General features: G+C 38.6%; 1 protein-coding gene across 1 annotated transcript in view; it reads left to right on the top strand.

Moving 5' to 3' along the window:
* The window catches only part of ITSN2 (intersectin 2), an 89,577-nt gene that overhangs the window by 18,845 nt on the left and 45,938 nt on the right, over window positions 1-24,794 (top strand). Inside the window, exons 3-9 of the mRNA XM_009319659.1 lie at window positions 14,501-14,593; window positions 16,299-16,362; window positions 18,107-18,270; window positions 19,582-19,779; window positions 20,086-20,182; window positions 21,824-21,966; window positions 23,293-23,356. Of these exons, the coding sequence (XP_009317934.1) occupies window positions 14,501-14,593; window positions 16,299-16,362; window positions 18,107-18,270; window positions 19,582-19,779; window positions 20,086-20,182; window positions 21,824-21,966; window positions 23,293-23,356 (823 nt within the window). The remainder of the gene's footprint in view (window positions 1-14,500; window positions 14,594-16,298; window positions 16,363-18,106; window positions 18,271-19,581; window positions 19,780-20,085; window positions 20,183-21,823; window positions 21,967-23,292; window positions 23,357-24,794) is intronic.

Below are 24,794 nucleotides of genomic sequence, written 5' to 3'. Positions count from 1 at the left end.
GGCGACATCATCAGTAAAAAACAAATGATGCTGGTTAAATTGGTTGATGACACAAACTTAGGAGTCATTTTCCAGCCAGAATTATACAGCATGAACTGCATATCATTGGTTAAATTTCATCACATTTCTGTTGTGTTGTCTTCAAATAGCTTTTTAGTCATACCATTATGGGCTAGAAGAATTTTTGCTGTATGCTGGGAACTCAGCAGTTGGCCGTGACTATGGAGGAAGAGAACCGGATGTATTAGATGATCACGTAATAATTATGTGATTTGAGGGAAAGGAAATGCATCCTAAAATGTGGTGGATGAAATAAGGAATACTGTGTGCTATTGCATAAGGCACTGGTGAGACATCTTGTGGGATATAGGGTAGAATTAGGGTTATCTGCTTAGGAGGGAAAAAAACCCAGGAAGTGTAATAGATGCAGAGTTAGGCTTCGGTGTTATCCACGAGGAATTAATTAAGTGTTGAGAGATTAAAGAGATTGTCTTTGTTAACCTACCAAAATAAAAGCTTACTGGTTTGTTTTTTTTTTTTTATTTCATTGTATTTACTTTACAGTAAATAAATTTGCTCTTTATTTTTTCTTATTAGGAAGATAAACATTAAGGAGGGAAAATAACTTTTCTTTAAATACAATGTTAGCACAAGGTTAAATAGAGATGAATTAGCTGTTGGTGCAGTTGGTCTGGAAATGGGAACAGTTCTGTCAGCAGTGACATTCTGGACCATGGTCAAGGGAAAAGTCTGATCGCCTCAAGGCAGAGCTCGCATTTTAGGAAGGAATTAGTGTATTAGAGTTTCTTGGAGTAGCAGCAGTCTGGACATGGTGACCTTGGTAGTTCCTTCCAATCCTATCCTTCTAAAATGTAAAAAAAAAAAAAAAAAAAAAAGGTGAAAAAAATTAGATGATAACCTAGTGAAGATTAGCATTAGATCTTCATCCATTAACTTACTTTAAGCCTATAGCTGCTTCGTCTTGCCAGTATTTTACTTTGTTAGTATCATGTGTTAGCTTTTATAAGGTAAGATTACACTGAGTGGGGAACCCAGGACAGTTTTTATCTGGAATAATAATACTATAATGCAAGCTGCTTCATTCATTTTGGATATCAGTGAGACTTCCTGATGGTGTTTCTTCAAAGCATTTAAAAACCAAATAAAAAAACCAAAATAAGATCTACAAATACTTCCCCAAAATGGAGCCAGAGCCTGAAGGCTTATGAAGGGATGCAGAAACATAAATTTATCACATGGCCGAGCTTCAAAGGGCTTTGACTGTTAAAATCTTCATTTCCTTGAAGGGTTGGCTCCAAAAGCTTGGGAAATGTACTACTCTGATAAACAACTTCGTGCGGTTGTTGCAGTGTAGGGTTGATGAGCATTGTGTCAAGTGGTACCATCTGAACATCTACTAAATTCCATGTTGTTTGTGATCATCGTGGCCGCTTTGAACTGACCATAGATGATACTAATTGGTATTGGCAGAATGAGTTCAGGTTTAGCCCACTAATTATAATGACAAGAATAAACACATTTTTAGACATTGTGGTCTGTCAAATGTATTTACATAATGCTGTGTTACTTTAATTAGGAATTTTGTATGTTCAGGCTTTTCAATATACTGCATCAGTTCTTTAGGACATCTGTTTTTTTTCTCACAATGGAACAGTAACCTTAAATCATAATTGAGATAGCTAGAAGGGATGAAACCCTGGAAAGCTAAAAGAATATCAATGTTCATGGGACTAGCATTCTTATCAGGTACCTTCAGAGAAGATATTTTAATAACTTAAAAACATTTGTGGTTTAGTTGGATGTGAAGTTCTCTGTCTGCAAGTCTCAAGAACAGGTAAGATTAACTGAATATCAAGAGCTGGCTTAGTGCTGTTTATTGAAGTAATTTGTTTAAAAGATTTTTTTTTTTTTCTTGATAATAGTTGGTATATTTTAAAGCACGTTACCAACATTTCCCCCTGCATTTCTTCTCATAACCATAATTTTGTGTTTAATTGTGATCTCTGCAGTACAGTTTTTGTTTCTTTAAGAAACATGTATTTCCTGAAAGTCATGGCTTCGCTATTCTCAAAGAACTTTGCACTTGTTACAGAGTGTGTTGATACTTGTGTAACAGTATCAGTGGAAAAGAGTAGCTTATATTTTCCTAAGAGCTATAGGTAAAATTTGCTGTGCAACGAGTGGTAGTGCTTTCATAACACTGTATTTCACAAGAAATCTTAAAGCTTGGGGGAAAAAAATACAGGTGTGAGTTAATGTATAAACTGTTTCTGATATAGATAATGTGGGTTAGAAGGCCAGAAGAATTACTCCTCTTATTTCTCACATTCTCTGTATTCAGACTGGATTAAGAAATACACGGACAGTACTTTTTAACCTAACCTGAAGATAACTCAACATCCACTAGGCTCACCTTTCTGGAAATTATCCACTCTGTTATTGCCACTGTCTGTAACACTTGAGGCTCTGCAAAAACCTAGAATTAGATACGGAGTAAGGATACCTGTGAAAAAGATGGCCAAAGAGAGAATGTGGCTCCTGTGTTAAGGGAGACTAAATGGATTAGAGCTGTTTAGTTTAGTTTAGAGAAGAGAGAGCTGAGTTGAGGATATGACAGAAATCTGTAAAGCCATAATAGTATAGAAAAGGCTAACAAGGGAAAGAATATTCACGTTTTTTTCATAACTGAAAAGGAAAGCAATACCTAGTGAAATTATTGAGCTTAAGGCAGGCAGTAGAAAATGGGTTTGTTGGTTGGTTGGTTTCATGTAATGAACAACTCAGTTTTGGGACTCACTGTCTCAAGATGCTTTGGGACCAAAAGTTCCAAGTGCATGGAATCAAAACTTAGGAAGGAAAGATCTATGCCATGGCTATTAAATCTTTTTTTTTTTTTGTGCTTTTTTGGCTCAAGATGTCTGCCAAATTGCTGATTTCTGACAGTTGAGAAACTGTAATACCTAGGAAAGAACTCTGTTCCTAATTCTATTCCCTAAGTGGCCTTATGAGCCACTGTGGAGGCAGGATTAGGGACTATGGCATAAACCAATACCAAAGGTTTTATGAACATAAATTAGACAATTTTAAATTTATTATATTTAAAATCAAACTCCCTAGTGTGCTGGGAAAGCAGTATTGTGTATGTACTGGATATAGTTGGCAGGTTCTGCTAATTGGTAATTTAACATAAGGAGTACTGTTTAAGCAAACTCTCTTATTCATGCTTTTGTTACCTTTGTGTTTTCTTCCAGCTTTCTCTACATGTTTTCTTTCTGTTAGGACTCGAAATTTCAGAGGAGGGTAATGAGAATGATCAAAGATACAGAACAGCTTCCATGTGAGGAATAATTACATTGACTAGGACATTTCAGCTTGGAAAAGAAACGGTGGGGATGGTGGATACAGTGGATGTCACCTTCTCAAGGTCATTCATCATCTTGTAGGCAAGGGAATGGTAATTAATCTCTGATAACACAAGAATTAACCAGTATCAAATGAAAATACCATTGGCAGATATCAAACAAACAGAGCACTTTGCACAGTGTCAAATAAACAGTGAAAGCCATAGGAAGCTGTGGATGCCAAAAGGTTACTTGGATTCCTTAAGCGATTAGAGATAGGTGGCTTTTCCTTCCATTAATGAGGTACCACCTCTGGTTCAGGAGCTACACTGGGGGCTGAGAAGACGTCCTGGGGAAGTACCACCACGTGCTTGCCTCAGCCTGTCACTCAGTGCCGGGAGCTTAGCCAGGTGAATATTCAGTCTGAGCTGGCAGGGTCGTTACTGTGTTTTGTTTCCTAAATTATCTCCTAATTTAGTTTTATTCTACAGATCATTCGGGAAATGCCTCTTCATTTTCCTTCTCTCCCACCCTTCCTGTGTAATTTTTTTTTTTTTATTTGGTGGTTCTTCTCTTTTCCTCTTTCCTTTCAAGTCTGTATCCCAATTCTCCGTTGTAAATATAGCCCATCAGCCTTTCTCCCAGTCCCAGACTTCCTCCTCCAGTCTGAGAACCGGGAAGTGTCGTTTTTACTCTAATGGCCAGATAATGACAAGAACTACAAAAATTGCTATAAGCGATCTAATATTCCTTGAACAGAGTTCTGCTCTGATTTTATGTCAGCGTATGTTTTTGTAGGAGAATCATTTCCTTTACTCCACCTAATTTCAAGGTTTGTTTTGCATGCTCTTGTCTGGTATTTTTACTGCCTGCATTTCTCCCAGCGTGGGAAGGTTTACTAACTGCCACAGATGGAAACTCACCTGAATCTTATTAGTTTTGCTGCATTCCACAGAGATTTGCTAGACAATAATTAAACAAATTATCCTTTTGTAAATTTTTAATTAAGTTGTAGGGTTTTTTTCTGAATGCTGGTAAGCAGCAGCAGCGTAAAAAATACATTTTCAGAATTAGAAAAGCTTAGTCTAAGCTCTGCTGGGCTTTTTCCTCCAACATGGTGACTAAAAACTTTTATTTTCCTCATTGAAGACTTTGATGCTATACGGGTTGACAGGAGTTTACTCAAAAAAAGCTTCTGACTTGTCCTAAACTGAAGGGTAAGCATATCTTCCACCTTCTGTGTCATGCTGGGAAGGAAGGCTATGGAGTCTGTCAGCTGGAAGTATGCTTACCTTAACAATGAATGGAGGCAGGTCTTGCAGCTGGTAGGGGAGAATTTGGCAAAGTATGCTTATTTCATGCCTTGATAATATTGCTTTGAACTTTTCATACCTTCTGTTGGAAGGATTCTTGTTGGTGTGACTTTTTTGTTCGTTCTTTTTTCCATCTCTAAAATCCATCCAAAAGTATTAATTGCAGGAGTAGGGAAGTGATCGTCCCCCTGTACTCGGCACTGGTGAGGCCGCACCTCGAATACTGTGTTCAGTTTTGGGCCCCTCACTACAAGAAGGACATTGAGGTGCTGGAGCGTGTCCAGAGAAGGGCAACGAGGCTGGTGAGGGGTCTGGAGAACAAGTCTGATGAGGAGCGGCTGAGGGAACTGGGGTTGTTTAGCCTGGAGAAAAGGAGGCTGAGGGGAGACCTCATCGCTCTCTACAGCTACCTGAAAGGAGGCTGTAGCGAGGTGGGGGTCGGTCTCTTCTCCCAAGTAACTGGCGAAAGGACGAGAGGAAACGGCCTCAAGTTGCTCCAGGGGGGGTTTAGATTGGATATTGGGAAAAATTTCTTCCCCAAAAGGATTGTCAAGCACTGGACGAGGCTGCCCAGGGAAGTGGTGGAGTCACCATCCCTGGAGGTGTTCAAAAGACGTGTAGATGTGGTGCTTAGGGACATGGTTTAGTGGTGGACTTGGCAGTGCTAGGTTAATGGTTGGACTCGATGATCTTAAAGGGCTTTTCCAACCTAAATGTTTCTATGATTCTGGGCAAAGACATGGCTATGTCATTGGATGGAAGAATGGGCTTGTTTCATGTGCTGCCTCAGTGTTAGTAACTCAGCAACTACAGGTTATTTCAATGGCATTGTTTTTCTGGAATTAGGCAGAAAATACTTTTATATTTATTGCTAGTATTGAATCTAGACATGGGGAAGGCTTAGGTTAAGGCAAGCCTGTGTGCCAACTGTTTCTTGTAAGAAAGGGAAAAGTTAAATCAGCTTTCAAGAATAAAGTATGAGTTTACCAACATTGTAGGTTACAGTAATTGCACTTTTTGATGAGAGGTAGGAGACTTGTTTCATTAAAACTTCAGAAAATACCATTGACTGAGTCGTCACAAATTCTACAGAAAACTAGTACTTTAAAAAAAGATTTTTTTGTTTACACATCATCAAGTAAAATTGCTGTAATGTGCTATGTCTGTGTTTTGCCTTTTTTTTTTTAATATTTTGCTTGCTTGGTGTGTTGCTTTATGTTTCAGTGGAGCTTGGCAATAATTTAATTAAAAAGGAGCTTCTGCAAATGCATAGCAATAATGAGCTAAATGATTCTGTGATTTTTATAAAGTGTAGAAATACTATCCTGTTATTATAAACTGATAGTTTAAGTGCTTTGGAATCGTCAAGTCATGCTGTAAAAGTCAGAAAACAAGTGGATCTTTACTGTTAGCATGGATGAGACTATTATGTATCTCTAAATTGTTTTAGGGATTATACTCATTCTAAAAGCAAGGATTATGTTTCTACATTGAGATCATTGCACGGCACAGAAATTTTAATGTTCTTCCTTTACAGATAGATTTTGTGTATCAAGTGGGGGGATGCCAATGACCATATCATCAGGCAAAATACTGCATCATATGGAGTTCTGCTCCTGTTTTGTAGGAGCCGGAGGTTAGTTTAACCAAGCCCAATATTTGATTTTAATGAACTGCTGAGCCTGAGGATTCCCACTACACCAAAATATCTAGAAATCCTGTACATAATGTGGAGAGTATGAATTGTACCCTAAAATACAATGTGTCTGCTGCTGCTTTGTCCACACTTCTGTCAGCATGCTCTTCAACTAAGCAGACATTTCTTGGCCAAATCTGTGTGGTATAGCTCTCCGCTTTCCTGACGCTATTTAACAGCCTGTCTGCAGGTAACAGTTATTTTGGGATAGCACATCAGAGACACCTGAAGATCTTTCAAAATCCTCTTGGATTCAGTGGGCACAATTCTTGTAATTTTAGTGCAAATACAAAATTGAAGGAGAAACGTGTTTCCCTCTGTTTAACATGCTTTAGATACAGGTGTTTCCTTTTAACTGTGTACACATGAAAGAAGCTGCTGAAGTTGTCATTAAGCATAGACATACCCTTTTCCTCTGGCAGTTGCTGCAGTGGTGCTTAATATGCTGAGAGCCTCCGTGAAGCATTTCTGGTAGGACAAGTAGCAGTGGGATTAATGTGTGCGTTGTGAAAGGAGGTTGCACGTAGCTCCTGCTGTGGCCCGAGAACATGGGAGCTGGGAATAGAAGGTGCGTTCCTCAAGGAAGAGCAGGTGGTACTTTGGGGTGGACCCAAAGCCACAGCAGTAGTAGTTCATAACACATTTGCACACCTAAATAAGCATAAATGCTTATTATCGGTCAGGATTTTCTCCTTCGTTTGATATAAAAAATCAACAGCACAGGAGGGAAGCAAATATTGAAAATAGCAATAACACTGATAAGGAATTGGGAAATTCAGACTAATGATAAGATGTTCTGTATATTTTCAGACTCCTAGAGTGTTTACTCACCACTAAGGAAAAATTAGAAGTGTGATTCAACATCTCAGTTGGGAGCATTAAATCCGATCTGTAATAAATAATTCTGTGGTAAACTTATCTACAAACACAGGCAGAAGACGACTGGAATTATTAGATTTATCCCAATATGTCTTACTCTCAGTTGTCTTACAGGCAACTCTCTCGAGGCTTCTAATGGGAAACAATAATGCGATTGCTGGTTGCATTACGGAAAACCCCTTGTTGTGCAGCTTGAGGCACGCTGCTGCATGTCTGTGTTGAAATTTCCCCGTCTTTAAACATGGGGATAAATATTTATTTAGGGTCATTATGAAGCTTAATGCTAGTTTTTTGGATAGTTAAAAAGGTGGTGGTATAATCACTCATCCTCGTGACTTAGGTGTACAAGGAATGCTCTTTCAATTTAGGTTTATTATCTCTGTTGAGTTAATTAACTTTGTAGCGTGTAGGAGCGTAGTTTTTATTAGAGAAAAACAAGCAACGCCTATCAGCAAAAACCAAACACCATTCTTTGGAGAATGTGAGCAATGTCTGACGATTTTCCATGAGTGAAAAGTTGCCTGTGTCCTTTTCGCTAATAGTACCATAGAATCATAGAATCATTAAGGTTGGAAGAGACCTCCAAGATCATCGAGTCCAACCATCAACCCAACACCACCATGCCCACTAAACCATGTCCCTAAGCGCCTCATCTACCCGTCTTTTAAATACTTCCAGGGATGGGGACTCAACCACTTCCCTGGGCAGCCTGGTCCAATGTTTAACCACTCTTTCAGTAAAGACATTTTTCCTCACATCCAATCTAAACCTCCCCTGGCACAACTTGAGGCCATTTCCTCTTGTCCTATCGCCAGTTACTTGGGAGAAGAGACCGACCCCCACCTCGCTACAGCCTCCTTTCAGGTAGTTGTAGAGAGCAATGAGGTCTCCCCTCAGCCTCCTTTTCTCCAGGTTAAACAACCCCAGTTCCCTCAGCCGCTCCTCATCAGACTTGTTCTCCAGACCCTTCACCAGCCTCATTGCCCTTCTCTGGACACGCTCCAACATCTCAACGTCCTTCTTGTAGTGAGGGACGTACCTCTTTTGGTACACTTTTGGTACAATGTACCACTTTTAGTACAACTACCTTTTGCCTACTGGTAGTACTAACCAGTGGCAGAGGTCTCACAGAGCATTTTCAAGTCTATTTATTTTTTTCCTAGGATTGTGCTTTCTTTTCTCCCTTCTTTTTCAATTGCAGCTTACCATTTTAAGGAAGGAACAGTGTTTGTTTCTGTTTCTGATGTTGGCAGCCCATCAAAGTAAGTCCTTTATTTTCTTCAGAAGATTACCTGTCTGATGCAGTGTTGTAAAGGCGTTTCTGGAGCTCTCCTACCAAGTGCTGTGATCGTGCCATAAACAGACTCTCATGCTCTCTCGTAGAAAGGTGTCTTTTATTTAAAATCAGCTTAAAGGAACAGAAAATGTTGTTTAATCCCCAGCATAGTCATTTGTTTCCAACACTAAAAAACTGTGAGTGCTACCACGTTGATGTACATATTAATACCTGTTACATGAAGGTGAGGTCAGTAGGTATTTTGTCATCTTTAGAGAAGTTTTGAAGGTATGAAATTAATGATGTTGTTTTGTGGGTCTTTGTCGTTCTGTATGGACGTTCTGCGTGGGTAGAATCCACATGTGACTTTGAACTCTTGAACGTGTTGTAGAGCTGTGGAGTGAGCATGTAAAGGAGCTTTCTGTGTTGGTTTCGCCCAAGCGTTCTGATCTGGTTTAAGGAATCAGCTGAGACACTTCTGGACCTTGAATCCAGATTGCCCATGTTGGATCTTGAGAACACTTGCCAGTCCTGATGTTTATCCACAGTCTTCTCTGAAAGTACCAGCCTTCTCTAGAAAAGATAGTTCAACATCTGTCTTCCAAAAGTGTTACTAACATAGAAATGTGTTTTTTCATAAACAGGAAAAGCAAGTGAAGGCAAATAGCTACTCTATTCAAGGGAGAATCTTTGTGGGGAAAATCTCCAAGTTCAGCATTTCTTGAGTTTTGATTCCTAAAAATACAGTGTAGTCAAATATAGCGTTAGCTTCATCTAGGTGGCTCTTGCTTCATGTATGAAGTTGTGAGACTGCCAAGTAACCTCTTTTGAAGAATAATGATTTTGTGAGATATCTTCTTGTCAGAGAGATTGTACTTTTTCCCCCTTCAAAATTATACCATCTACAGTTGGGAAAAAATTACTTGTCTCATGCAAACTTCCAGGAAACTTAAGCTAAGTCAGAAAAGTAGTAACATACTGTTCATTGGCTGCAGCAAAGCCTGTCATGAGAGCATGTAGTAGCAACTGTATTTTGATTTCTGATGCTAAACTGATTTTTAAAGGTATTGTAGTTCACTGCTACTTGGTGCCAGCTCAGAATCTCTGGAGTGCCAAAGGTTCACCACTGCTCCATCAAGGAGATGTGTGCCTCTTGCCCCATCCTGTGATCAGAGGTGTCTGCAAAAAGAAGATGCCTGCAGTTTGGTTTTGTGATTTGTGTATGACTTGCCATGAGTAGGAACTGGGGCTGTGAGGAAGGAACAACAGCAATGTCTCTGGGCAAAATTAATTGTTCTCTTTGGCTGGATCTGGCTTACGGGCAAGACGTTTCTCAGGCCTGGGATTGAAGGCGTGTTAGTGTAAAAAAATGTTGAGCTAAGCTAGTTAAGTGTAGATGACTGTCTTGGATGGCAGATGTTTCTGTTTGACGCTTCCTGCAGCTTTGTCCTTCCAAGAAAAGGAGTAGTCTTCCCTTTGTCACAGTTCGATGTACCCAAAACTTGGTTGTTTGTAAACCAGGCAGTCTAATTTTTCTCAGCTGTGATGATTTGAATGGCCAGTGATGATGCCGAGTGGCCAGTTTTACCACTGGTGGTAGCTTTGGGAGACAACCACAATATTCATGAGGACTGTAGCATGTTTTGATGGTGATTGCACAGGAGAACTGAGTTTCAAACTAATTTTGTCTGTGGTAAGTCTTTATTGTGATGATCTCGGTTGTGCTATAAGTAAACATGGCAATTACTTTGAAGAATGGTTTCGTGACGTGCTTTGTGGAATTGCCAAGACCTTGTGATGCCCGTTGTTCAAAGTGTTAATTTCAGATAGACCGATACGGTATTTTTGCTTGGTATTTTGAGGAATCTTAATTTTAATGACACGTTCTGTACATAGATTTTTTTCTTATGTGTATCTCCAAATGGTAACATCAAAAGAGTCATGAGCACCTAGTTAAGCTAAAAATAAGTGCTTGCAACGCTTTCACCTTCCCTCTTGTGCTATGCTCTTAATTTTGTTTCTGTTGCATATTGGGGTAGGAGTTGGAAAAAAACAGTGAATCCTTTAAATAAGAAGAGTTAGGTGGGGCTTGAATGCCCACACTGTGGATCCCTACCATAAGTATTGGGTGGTTTTTAATGTTTGGGTTTAAAAAAAAAAAAAAAAAGTTTTAATTGTCCAATGGTTATTAACTTGTATTCATCAAACAATGACTTGTTCTAGTTCAGGCTGAAAATGGCAAGCACTGTCTCTTAAATGACTTCAGATTAAAACTTCATTTTCTGGGATTTTGTTCAGTTATAGACAAGCATCAAAAAATCTCAATATCAGACTCGGAGATCTGTGCTCACTTGGAGATACGCTGTTTTCTAGATCCTAATTCCTGCTAAAAAAATCCCCATTACTTTCTAGGCTTAGCTTGTAAGGAATCACAGCTTTGGAAGGACTTTGTTTGGATAATGCCTTGCTTTCATCCCCCACCACTTATCTCATTTCTGGTTGGAATTTAGTACATGTTTTCATTCAAACTTCTAAATTAAAAGGTGCTCTGATATCTCCTTTTAAACTTCTTAAATTTCAAGGTATTATTGAATGTTGATAGGTTTAAAGAGAGATGTGGCTAAAATTGTCTGAACTGCATGTGTTTTCTTTTAATTCATATTTACACAGTATGTACATTTTTATATATTTACTTTTAAGCAAAACAGCGAAATTATGTGGGAAGAGGTCTGCTTTTGGTTTTAACGTCTACTACATTATTTTCTTCCATACATATAAAAGACCTCAGTAGACGAGAGCATCTTTATGGAATTAGTAACCAGAAAAAAAGATTTTCAGCCTCTGTCCTCAGGGGTGGGGAAAATATGAAATTCTTCATACCTTTGAAAATAAATTATTAGCAGGTTGGCCTTTGCAGGATATATATTCGGTTTCCTGAAATATTCACATGATGTAATTTTGATAACACGTGTGTTCATAGTTACCACTTTGCTGTGACAGCAGCTGCTTGCACTGGCTCGCTAGGACTGTGCTAGAAGCACTTGTTGCTATAATAATGTTGGTTACAGTCAAAGGTTTTTTTGAATTAAATTTATACTTGCAAGAAACCTGTCTTGGAGATGGTTGCTGAAGAAATGCTTTTGTGTGTTTAATTTGGGAACGAATAAACTATGCGAACAGCATAATTTTAACGGTACTGTTCATCTGAAGGCCTTTTGTTATGGCTGCACTGATATTTTTTTTTGGCCTGGGCTAGGATGAGTAGTGTGAAGTGCACAGTCGTAAGAGTCAGCAAAGCTGGAGCTGGGGTGCGCTGAGCAGTCGTGCACCCCACACGCTCTGCCTTGTAGAGAGCTCTGCGATGATCCCGAGGTTACTGGGGCAATGGCAGCACTCCTGCGCCCAGCACCTCTGCGAGTCAGAGGAAAGCGATCGCAGTCCTCTGAGCAAAAGGGCACAAAATACGTAGTGTGCAAAAACCAGCAAGATTCTTGGGGCACGTTAATGAAGTAAGAAATGAGAATGAAGGGTGAATGCTGATCTTGAGACGCTTCTTGAGTGAGATGTTAATGTTAATTGAGTGAGAAGTTAATGTCAGTTGTCGTACAGCTACAGGTGTGAATCTGGTGATTCGTTCAACTCCAAATTTTAACACATTCGAGACAATGCCATGTAGAACTTTGAATTTCGTAGTTTGAGAGGAAACATCATTTACCGGATTTTATTCAAAGGGATGTTTTGCTGAAATATACTAGAAGAGTTTCAAGATTGAATGCCATCTTCTTGCTTACTTTGTGACATATAAATAGGAAATTGTGCATTTTGGTACATATTTAAACAGAAGTTCCCTTACAATGTAAATTGGATTCTTTAGAGAAGCTACGGTGGTGCCAGTAACTCCAGTGAAGGAATTTTTACTGTGTTTTTAGCACTTTGCAGCCACTGACCACATGAATATATTGTGGTGGTCTTAATCCTTCTATCACTGATTTTAAAAAGCTTAGGAGTGTTGTAGCTACCTGCTTCAAAAGGTGATCAAAAAATAGGAAAATGTGATGTTGCTAGTATTTTATTTTCCGTATATGAAAAAACTGGTCAAGTTTTCTGAAGTTGCTGCTGACAGCTTTAGGAGCATTTCTTCATCTTGTCAAGATAATTTCTGTAAGCATTAACCACATTATGCACTTTCCATTTGTATATTAAAACTAACATTTTAAAAAGATTTGAGTACTGCTCTAATTTTTGCCATTGGGCGTAAGTTGTCCTCATTTGTGTATTATGGCAGTACTTGTACTGCCCATCAAATTTTAGGAATCTGATTTAGATTTATTTAAATTAATTATCGGTATCTAATCTAGATTTATGCAGCCTGCAAGAAAAACCTTTTATTGAGGCCACACAAAAAAAAACCCCAAATAAACAGTAGATCCTGAAGAGAGGGAAGCAAAACTCCAAATTCAGGTGCTTAGAGGTTGTATCCTAATGCCTTCCCAACTTTTTTGTCATTCATATCCCCAGTGAGTTTCTGTTTTGTTTTGGTTTGTGTTTTTTTTTTTTTTAACTATTTATATTTCCCTATTAAGCAACAGGAATAAAGAATTCAATTGGTAAATATGAATGATGGTCTTAACAGGACCTCCTTAAGAGGAGACGTTAGGCCTTTTTGGAAAATGTGTTTGCATATATGGATAAACACAGACGAGGTGATTAACATCATTAACACGTGCATATTGGCATGTATGTCAGGCTTCCAGTCTGCTAGCTTTGTTACTACTTTTGGAAAAACAGTGAAAAGAGCTGTTGAAATTTTGTAGGTTCAAAGCTTTGAAACTAGGTTTATGTAGGAAGAGAGGAAGCATTTTATAGTAACTCTTTTTCCTGAAGTGCCGTGGTTTTTAAAGCAACTTGTTAGTATCTTATTAGAAGGACTATTTATTCCCTTGACTGTCTTTTAGTGAGCAATACAAATACTTGAGGAACAGATTAACAGTTCTTTGGAAGTGGTAATGCTGAGCAGAATGTATTTTTAAAGTTTTTTTTTTTTTTAAGTAATAACCTTTTAATGCTGTTTTGGAGGTTTCCATTCAGAATTTCTGCTAATTCTTGCATTCATTTATTTGAAAAATTATATTTTTGTCAAGAGCTTCCCGACTAAAACTTCCTCCTACTTAAAAACCAAAACCAAACCCAATTATTTCTGGCAAACTGCTTTTCCTGTAAAGGACACACACCCTGACCTTTATACAGCAGGTTGGAGCGTTTCTGAAAGTCACTCTGGTTCTGCCTGGTATATCAGCACAGCTCTGTAAACACGGTTATTCCCTGCAATTTCTCTTTGTTACTTTGAGGCTGTAATATTTTATAGGTTGTTTTTTCAAGCATTGAAAAATGTTAAGATGAAATTGTATGCTGTTTAAAAAGAAAAAAACAAACAACAACAACCCAGGATGTTACTCCTTTGTCAGACAAAAGCAATATAATTTTGTTAGCAGTCCCAATTTTGTTTTTAGAGTATTGGCAAGATGAAGCATCAGTCTTCTTGGCAGCTGTAGGGTGTTCCCCCTCTGTATGAGAACCTTTAAGTGACATTGAATCCCATTTGTTTACCGGCGAACCAGAGCAGTATTTGGCTCACACAGGGTATGGTGAGCAACATGCATCCTGCCCGGGCTGCAAACAATCGGCAGCAACAGGAAACTGCTTTGCACCAGCTTTGAAGGATGACAGAGCTTGTTTGAAAGCCGAGTGTAAAGCAATCTAGCTGAGGAATTGTCTCAGCTAGGGCTTGCACATCTGGGAAGCAGGTCTGTGTTTCATAACGTCCTTGCCAAACTGGTAGGAGCTGGGTGTGTCTAGATCTAAGTTTGTCTCTTGAGAAGCCAAGCTTTTATTTTGCAAGTGACATGCATTATTTTTAAAAGTCTTCAATCTGTTTGGTTGTTTGGTGGTTTTGGTTTGTTTTTTTTTTTTTTAGGAGGCCCAAACATATGGGCCATCACCTCTGAAGAGCGGGCCAAGCATGACAAGCAGTTTGATAGCCTTAAACCCACGGGAGGCTACATTACAGGTTGGTCTGAGATTCTGCATTACACATTAACTTCCATGTACACATAAGTATCTTTGTAAAACAGTTTGAAAACTACATCCTATTTCTAGCCCTTTGTTGTGTGACTAACAACCATACTCTTTGGGCAAACAGCTACGGGTTATTACTAAACTTCTACAAGCTTTGGGTAAAGCCTGGCACAGGAACGCTCTTTCATTAACCCTCTCGCTTCTGTAGCTGGTGGTTATGTGCTGCCATTCTGTCTGGTTTCAAAAACCAAAGAGTGTCAGGCGAAATCTGTGCTTAGATGGGAGGCTGCCAAGGAGCACTTACAGTAGCTATTGTGGCAAGTGACGCCAGAGACACCAGAAGTGGCTCTCCTCTGTCTGAACAGTGTTAGAGAATACTGTGCTGTTAGATATCTTTGTTTTGGGGGAGGAGGCGGGGAGAGAGATGCTGACAGCTGTCCTTGTTAATGAGTGCTTGAAACTTATTAACCCTTGGCCTTCAGCAGGTTCTGGATCGGCTAATGGCATTTTGCAATGGCCTGCTGTCAGCTCCAGTTGCATTCAGCTGCTTCCCCTCTGAAACAATTGGGTCATGTTGCTGCGCACCTCAGAATTTGCAGTTTTAAAATTTAAGAGTCTGCTTGTGACATCAAGAAAAGGTTCAATTTCACTGGCAAAGATGACTTAATTTAAGAATGCCCCGTTCTTTGTGTGCGGGTGGGCACTACAGGCCAGCCCTGATCACTCCTACCCTGCTATTTGCCTGCTAGTGTCCTATCTGGTGACTCCATTGTCCCTGCTTTTCCTCATTTTGGTCCCAAAAAGACTGAGGAAAGAGCGGGAAGTTGTCTCTTTGGAACATGTACATCTTCTGGCTAAGTGATACCTAACTCCTGCTTTGGCCAAACAGCTCTGGGAGGTTGGTGTTCACTTTACCACCAGCTGAAAAGTATGCAGTCCGAGGGACTACCTTTAGGCCACATCTCGGCTCTTACCTGCACGTACATCTGCGGGCTTCATTATTTATTTGGCAAGTGCTTGAAATGAAAGGCTATGTATGAATATAAGGGAAGAAAGTGCTGAAAGAATAACCTGAAGTCTTAGTTTTCAGCATCTGTAATTCACTCATAGGTAAGCATAAACACCGTGTTTTATTACAAGTTTGTTTAACAGCTCAATCAGTACTAATTGATGTGGAACTTGGTATGGAATTGCACAACAGTTCCCATTCCCTTCCTGAAATACTGAGATAGTGGATGTTCCCTGACGGAACAGACTATTATTTAGAACACAGTATTTTTCCAATTTTTCTAGAGAGGCAGTACTGGCTAAAGTTAGATTGGATGAAGGAGAAGGAAAGAAATAGCACGCACGTCCTTTTCTGTAAAAGTAATTGGGTCAGGACTAAATTTTCAGTCATTTTTACTTCTTTAAATCTTGCATCTATTAAACTGTTGGCAGCTGTTGATTTGTGACCTGTTAAAGCTTTTTATAGCTATTTGAAATCACTTCTCAGAGCAAAGATTCAGGATTATAGAATACATGGGTACCTGACAATCGGTGTCACTGGGGAAGGAGTTAGGTGGTACGAAACTGGAAGGCTTGGCATCTAGCATGCTGGTTCCTTTAGAAAATCTGTCCCACAACAGAGTGCTGAGGTCTTCCGAAAATCTATGTCCGTAGTGTAAAAGTCTGTCTGTCTGTCTTGTTTATCACAGGTGATCAAGCACGTACCTTTTTTCTGCAGTCAGGTCTACCAGCTTCAATCCTTGCTGAAATATGGTAAGGTATTCTTTACTATTTTTTTTAAGATAGGAGATGCATGGCATTCAAATACTATCTTTGGTATGTTGTGTTGTCTCAAAGAGGCTTTCAGCAGTCAAAGTAGGAGTGTTGTCTGAATAATTGTTTTAATTTTATTAAATTTAGAGGAAGGATTGAGCCCATATGTGTACCAACACTTAATTAAAAAGCAATATCTTTTAAAATCTTTCTTATGATGTTAATTCAAATTAGATTATATTGAACACAGCCTTTTTAAACTGTAGTAAGTGCTTGAAACAAAAAGCGATGATAAATTGCAAGGCTTTGATAGAGGGAAATGCCTGTTGGACTGCCACAGAGGTCATTGTTAAGCCTTGTCTTTATGTTTTAAATAATAATATGGAAAAAGAGGTAAATAATGGGTTAATGAATTCCTGGAGATACCAAATTGAACGATGTTTGACATACTAGTAACCACTAAAAAATGGCAATAAGATTAATTGTGGGGAAAATTATATGCTACTAAACTGGGAGTGGAAAATACACTGAAAGTAGAAGACAGGAAAAAATCTAAAGCCACAGAAAATGTTAGTAGAAGGTCAGTTATAATACACTGTAAGATACCAATCAATGCTGTAATACAGGAACTGGAAGAAGTGCTGTTCTTTGCAGCATATATGTGGTGGTTGCAACACTTGAAACAGACACTTTCTTCTTTGTAACTTCTCAGTCTTCACTAGAATACTGTGTTCATTTCATGGTACTTGGTTGTTATCAAGATGTACACATGCTAAAAGACACGGAGTGGAGGCTCGTAATAATTAAGAACTACTCACTTGTGAAAGAATATTAAAGAAACTAACTAAATGCAATGTTAGCTGCTTCTTCAGACACTTAAAGTGCCTAGAAAAGAGTGGTAAGGAAATTTCTGCATAGGGCCTTGGGGTTTTATACTGAATAGTAACAGAATGAAAGGGAAAATGTAGCTTAATATTAAGTCTGGGGTTTTTTTTCCTCCTAATTTTATTTACATTCCTGTGCCTGGTCCTCACATGTTCAAGTATTATAAGATTTCATATTTTCTGTCTGACCAGAAATGTTGTCTGTTTATGTATGCACTGTTGCATATATTTCCTGTTGTATTTATTTGGAAAAGTGTCAAAGGAAGATGGTGTGGATATCAGGCTTTAAAAACCCACTATTTGTGAATTAATGCCATTTTCATAGTGGTATATAGTGCCTTTAGCAGGTTTCTGCATCCTCCTGTTTCAGATTCTTGCATTAATTACTTACATTACCAGACATTAATTTAAAATAATTAGTCTGGCTAGTAGCATAGAAAGAAGCATAGCAGAGGCGTATCTGTAGCAACAAGTATATCTGCTGAGCAGGAGACTACTGCTTTTCCGAGTGTCTTCCTGCTTTCTCAGGTGTTAAGTATTTAATATACAGCAACTTTAAAACTGAACTCTGCAGAAGACTACCAAGTGAATTATACTTAATACAGCTAGATGAACATTATGTTTGGATGTGCAGGTTGACCTTCAATACCCGTAGGTTGGCAAACTAGAAAAATTAAGATTTGCAAACTTCTCAGGGTTTGAATGTTGTAAAAAAATCCACAAAGGGTTGCAATAAGTTTGTTGTTTTCTTGTATAAAAGCAGTAAATAAATGATAGAAAAGCTTCTCATTAAGTGAAAAAGTTAACTTTACATTTCTTCTTTGTGGGCTTTTTTCATTTAGTTTTATTTTATATTTAAGGACACTATCAGACCTGAACAAGGATGGAAAAATGGATCAACAGGAGTTCTCTATAGCCATGAAACTCATCAAGCTGAAATTGCAAGGACAGCATTTGCCTGCGGTTCTCCCTCCTGTCATGAAACAAACTCCAGTATTTTCACCGCTAATGTCAGCTCGCTTTGGTACTTATGAATATATAATTACTTAGTGTTCAGAGGTAAAAAAACACAGTTAATTGCAGCCAAATACAAGCATTAATCTGACCGCGACAGTTGAGTGAATCAGTAAAAAAACCCAAAGATATTCTGATTTAGGAAATTCATAAAGTCACTTTATTGACATTTTTGATAATTTCATTCTTTGAAGACATTTAATCAACAGAAGGTTTTCCTTTATTCATTTTGACATGAGTTGCAAAAATGCCGTTCACATTTGCCATCTGACTTGCAGGCTGTCATCTTGTACTGAAGGTCTTTTTTTTGTCTCCCTCCTACTCATTCACCTATTTACACTCGGGGTTTTTAAAGTTAAACTTAGTAAAGGTCAAAGTTTTGGTAGAATACTTATTTCAAATATTTTTTCAAAATCAATTGGATTGTCTATTTTGGTTATATGATCAATTGAATATAATTATTTTAACTTTTTTTTTTTCCTTTTCTGACGGTGTTTTGGGATTCAGTGCATGCCTGTTGTTAATTTGTTGTTTTGCAGAACAAAATATACGTAGTATCTTCAGCTGGATTACAAAATTAGTGCATATGCTGAAATTAAATGTATGTATATATTAATTACATACATGATTTAAAATATCTGCCCATTGGTAAATCTTGTGTGTTTGTATACAAGTGCATGCATTTATAGATAGCTGTGGTTGGCATACAATTACTTCCTATTAACCTTCCATCATAGCATCTGCATACTGTTGTCTTCCACAAGATTCAGCCAGTAATTCAAGTGCCCTTATTCGCTTCAGGCAAATGCCTTAAACGAACCATTTGCTAGGCATGGGTCCCTAAGCATGGACTTTTCACCCGTACGGATTCTTCCAAGGCTGATGCTTGGAAGAGACTTAGTTCAGAAACAGTATCAGCTTTTCCCTGTAGAGGATTGTCAAAACTTTTGAGTTGCATTGTAATTCTCTCTCGGGGGCCAGACGTGGAAAGGCTTGTTGAAGAACTAGTTATAGCTGCAATTATAGAAAACTAGATCTTGTTCCTTTGTGAAATACTAGCTAAACCTACCTTGAGAATTAATTGCTTGTAAGGATTTTTTTTTTTTTTTTTTTAAATTCATGTTCTTCGGTATATTCTCTTCTGTGAGGTGTCTTGTCTAAACTTTAGAGAAAAAGTAAATATTATACACAAGCATCTATTTTAGCTCATTGTACCTCTGGATGCAGGTTGCTTTGTGTAGTTTCTGCCTAGCATAATGGAGCCAATTTCTTGCTGGAGCCTCTGCAGTATTAAATCACGAATTGTTGGATTTTGCTCTAGGGATGGGTAGTATGCCAAATCTGTCCATGCCAACGTCTATGTCTACGATCACACCATTAGCTCCCATGTCTCTGACCTCCGTGACTTCCATCCCTCCTTTGGTTATCGCTGCTCCCCTGGTGCCTTCTGTCAGTACCTCCTCATTGCCAAATGGAACATCCAGCCTTCTGCAGCCTTTGTCCGTACCTTTCTCTTCAAGTAAGTATAGTACAGTCCAGTACTCGCTTTCGGAATTGTGAATCTTATTTTCTCTGTGGCTAATTTCAGACAGGAATGCTAATACTTGCATGTGAGTTAAAAAAAAAAAAAAAAATTGTATTTTTTCCAAAGTTCACATTTGTCAAATCGGTTCTAACTAGTTAATCTTAACAACAAGGCACTGATTAGCTTTTCTTACTTCTGTCAAAGCCTTGAGTGTTTATTACAAATCATTGCCTTATATCCAGTTGCAATACGGTTTTTGGGTTTGTTTTGTTTGTCTGTTTGTTTGTTTGTTTGTTTCAGCGCTGCCTCATACTGGTTCTATAGGTCCCATGGCAGGAGGGTTTGGTGGTGCTAGTATACAGAAGGCACAGTCACTAATCGATTTAGGATCTAGCAGGTATGAATGTTAAGTTTAAAATGGTTATATCTTAAACTTGAGTAGTATGCCTTCCAAAACTTACAGAGCATTTCTATTTTCAGAGTATATTAATTAAAAATTAGTCTATCATATTAGACCTACCAAGTCTGAAAATGGATTGTTTTGATATGCACAATAAATAATATTTTCAGTAAATCTGACAAAACTATCCAAAGCAGGTGAGAAGTTCAAATGAGATAAAGCTATGCTAAAAAGAAGGGAATGTACCTCATTAGTAAATAAAAGTAAAACTTAACAAGTGGTTATAAAAGCAATGTTTATGGATTGATGTGCTCATTCATTATAGAGGGCACCATGTAATTAGCAGGCATGTAAGAATAGTATTTGTTATAAATATTTATTTGTGAATTTGTTTTGTGAATAATAGAAGATCATGAATCTTTGTCATCAGCTGCCCTATTTCACTGATTTTTAGAGCTTTGCCATACACAGTGAGGGACTAGGCTTATCTGTCCAATTGGGCACCCAGGGAACAGTGTCCCAAAAGACAGTCCAGAGGGCATCTCCGCCCCAGCTCAGTTTCAGAAGGTGACTCAGAAGTGCTTGCACCTCTGCTGCCGATGCAAGGCATCTAGGATGAACGCATGTCTAACTTTGGGCTCCTCATACAGACAGACACCTGATGCTAGCAGATGTTCAATAAGATGATTGTAGGCATGGGGTGTGCCCGTAATCATCTTTTTTTGGTTTTGGGGGATTTTTTTTAGTCAGAAAGCTTTCTTTTGCTGGTGGTGTAGCGTTGCAGAGTAGCTCTTCTTCGGTATTACTGTTGACAGCTTTTTCACCATCACGTTCTCTAATTCCATGCAAAGAATGTCTATCCAGCATCGTGCCCAGAAGGCTTTGTTTATACCAGCATTCTTTACTTTATTGCCTTGGATAACACTGCAAATAGTTTTTTACTTGACAGAGTAGGGGATTACCTTAAACAAGGCAGGCTGGATGCACCTGGTTTTGTCTGATCTTCAAAGATGGGACACTGTGAAAATGCTGGGAGTTGCATGTAGAAGTTTTATAGGTATAACTAAACACTCCATCAGTGCTATTCTGCAGAAACCGAATGAGTTGGAAAAACTCCATTCAGCCTGTCGTTGTCACTAATAGAAAGAGGTGGAGGTGGAATATAGTGGCTTTAGAAGCTGCTTTTGGTTGTGAGTTTATCAGATAAATTTTTATGCTCGTGGTTATTCATTTGCATACCTCTTAAAGTTACTTAGACATCTGCCCAGTGCTTCACAGCCCTTGTAAACATTCTTGTGAAAGTTGAGATGTTTTCCTATGGTTTCCTATAGTATTATTTTGCAGTGGTGGACCAATGAATTGTGTGACATACATGCCTGTGATACCAAGGGAACAGGATCTTGAATTCAAGAGTTTTCTTTTAGATACGTGTCCCTAATTTCACAGTAAAATTCCGTATTAGTGAATAAAATATTTAGAGCAAGTTAGCAGAGGTAAAACTTTGTGGAAGTTGTTTTATGTTACCAGAAGATGCTATATACCTTCTGTTCCAATGCCTGTTTATTAAGCCAAGTAACCTAGAGTTCTTTCTTTATCTCTTTTTTCTTTTTTTTTTCTTTTTTTCAAATTGTATTACAGTTCAAATTCTTCCTCTAGTGCTTCACTAGCTGGGAACTCACCAAAGATTGCATCCTCAGACTGGGCAGTTCCTCAGGCCTCCAGATTAAAATACAGACAGAAATTTAACAGTCTTGATAAAAGTATGAGTGGATATTTATCAGGTGAGTATGGCATTTGATATGGAAGGGGGAAAACCAGCAGTGTTTTCTGTCTCTGGAACATCGCATGCTGAGGGATGGAATCCCAGCTTGGGATTTGACTTCTATATGAAATAAAAGCTGAAATTGTTGACATTCAGACCTATGCAGGAGAGAGAGTGGGTTTCAGCTACTGGTTCCAGTCAGCCAAGAAATGGAAATGGGTATCCGTTTATTGGCTTGGGCTCTGCATTAGACCTGGAGGGACCTCAGGAGGCAGCAGTCTCCCCAGGTAGACTGGGGAAGCTACAGCAGCAGTTGAGAGGAACCAGAGAAGAGTGGCAGTGGTGAGATCTAACTAGAAGAGCCTGAGAACCGTAAGGCTGCGGAAGTCAGCTCCATGAAGTCAGCAGTCACTTTTCAAGCATCACTCTTTGGACTGAGACTCTTTCTTATGAGTTTGTAAAATGGGGGACCTCTCACGATCATTTTTGTGCCATGTGCTCCTATGTATACATATTAATAATTGCTTAGATATTTGGGCTTTATCTTTTCAAAGAAAGCAGTTCAGGAAAGACACTGCAGCCATTGATTGGAATTTTTCAAAAGTAATTGAAGGGAGTCATTCCTTCTTGACTTTCAGTGACATTTGTGCTGTGCCACTGCATTATGGTGGTTTCGAAAGACTTCACACAAAGTTTAATACAAGAGTAGAGTTTTATGAGAGTTCTTATAAAACTGGATTACTCACTGTTCTGCAGTGAGTAGAGCGCTGGCCGAGCAATTAGTAGATGTAAAGTCAATATGTATGTCTGTAGCTTACTAGATTTCCCATTTTGAATAAGCCCTTACCAAGCCTTTGCCTCGGTTTCCTAGCCTACAAAAAAGGAGGACAATTCTCTCTTTCAAGAAAGGGATTCAGTGCTTTTTATCTTCTTCAGTTGATTTTGGGCTGAGGGTTTCATCGACCCGCCTAGAAAGGTATATAGTTCTTTGCTATCAAAGGAAAGCTGACAGCTTTCCAGTGTGCTAGCTCAAGCCTTAGGTAGACAGTCAGCTGTGCTTTTGTAACAGCTGTGGGGATTACCATAAATACCCATTTTTCATGGCAGTTTTTCTGTTAGGTCCTCTGAGTGAAAAGTACACAAGAATATTTACATCTTTATTGTGTTCAGGTTGTAATGCCTGTTGTTAAGCCTGGAATTAATGCCAACTGTCAGCCACTGATGAAAATGGATTAGATTAATATTAAAAATAAACATGCCCCAGTTCATGACCCATTTTTTTGCTACATGTGAATCTTTGTTCAAAGTATTTATTTTTATTAAAATCTTTTACGCTTTCGCTAAGGATTTCAAGCAAGGAATGCCCTTCTGCAATCAAACCTTTCACAGACTCAGTTGGCTACTATTTGGTAAGTTTAGATTATGAATTCAGCGTGTTTATGGTGTTAAGAGAGGAAATGTATTTTATTTAATAAGAAATGATGAAGGGACACCATAGATCTAAAATCATAAACTGAAACTAAGCTACTTCTTAAACTAGTTTGTTCATCAGCACATTTTCAAAAGACACCGTGACATAATATAATTAATTTTTTCGCTCTTTGTGTTTGTTTGTTAAACTCCATATAGTAATACAGATATTAATTTCAATTTCTGATTCAGTGATGCACTAGTTTAGCTGAGATGAGGGTTTGTTCATTTTAAAAGTAGGATTCTGAAATCAAGCTCTTGTTAGTTTTAAAATATGGAGAAAGATTAAAAATGGACTAACACTTCAGATTTTTAGTTTTACTGTGGTTCCCATAAAGATATCTGCATATTACACATTTGTTAAGGCTTGCCTTTACTGTGGTGATGGAAATGGTTACAGTTGTCTGAAGGCTTGAATAGTCTGCCTTTACCCTGCTAGATATGGTAGTTTGGATTATGCCTTCAGGCATAACTCCGATGTTATACGTAAAATTTACTGGCCCAGCAGAATTCACAATAGCTTGGTGCTTTACATCTCCTTCTGAGTTCCCTTTCTTCCTCTTTATCCCAGGGCAGTTATTTGTTTGTCTCTAGCAGCAGCGAGCTGAAATATTCCTTATATTCGTTCAGCTTATTTGGTTGCATGCTGTGAAGGTAAAAATGGAGTGTCAGGTTGTATTCCTTCACTCTGGAGTATGGGGACAAAAAGCAGGTATATAGTCACCAGCAGTTTTCCTCCTGGGTGCCTAGGCTGCAGACATCAGTAGCCAATGTGAGGAGGTCTGTGTACCCATGTAGAGGATTAACAACCCAAGTTTCAGTTTTGCCCGAAGTAAGGAGTTATGAATATTTCTACCAGGGTACCGTAGAAATTACGGTAATTTCTGTAATAATGGTACTGTTATGTGTGAATAGTGCTGGTCTGTCAACATAATAAAAATCTCATTTCATCATCTCCTGCTTTTGTTTTTCACTGCAGTGTGTGTGTGGGTAATGTCTTTTTGTGTGTTTTGGTGTTTCCTTTTTGTTTTTAGTGGGTTTTTTTAATCTGCTTTTTTTTTTTGAAGAGCAGTTATTTTATTAAGCATTTTACTTAAGTGCAGTCTAAGGACACATTCCTGCAATTGTATCTGCACAGATAGTTCTTTTAGAAAGGTTCCTGCTTTCTTGCCTGCATCTCTGGAAACATTTCACTGGTTTCCCACGCCCTCCCCCCCCCCATTGTGTGGAAAGCATTTTGTAGGCTAATGATCATAGAATCATAGAATAGTTTGGGTTGGAAGGGACCTCTGAAGGTCATCTAGTCCAACCCCCCTGCCGTGGGCAGGGACATCTTCAACTAGATCGGGTTGCTCAGAGCCCCGTCCAACCTGACCT

The sequence above is a fragment of the Pygoscelis adeliae genome, unplaced genomic scaffold, assembly GCF_000699105.1.
Source record: "Pygoscelis adeliae isolate BGI_AS28 unplaced genomic scaffold, ASM69910v1 Scaffold121, whole genome shotgun sequence".
Lineage (NCBI taxonomy): Eukaryota > Metazoa > Chordata > Aves > Sphenisciformes > Spheniscidae > Pygoscelis > Pygoscelis adeliae.
Note: the sequence above shows the minus strand (reverse complement) of the source record. Positions and strands in the feature narration are given on the sequence as shown.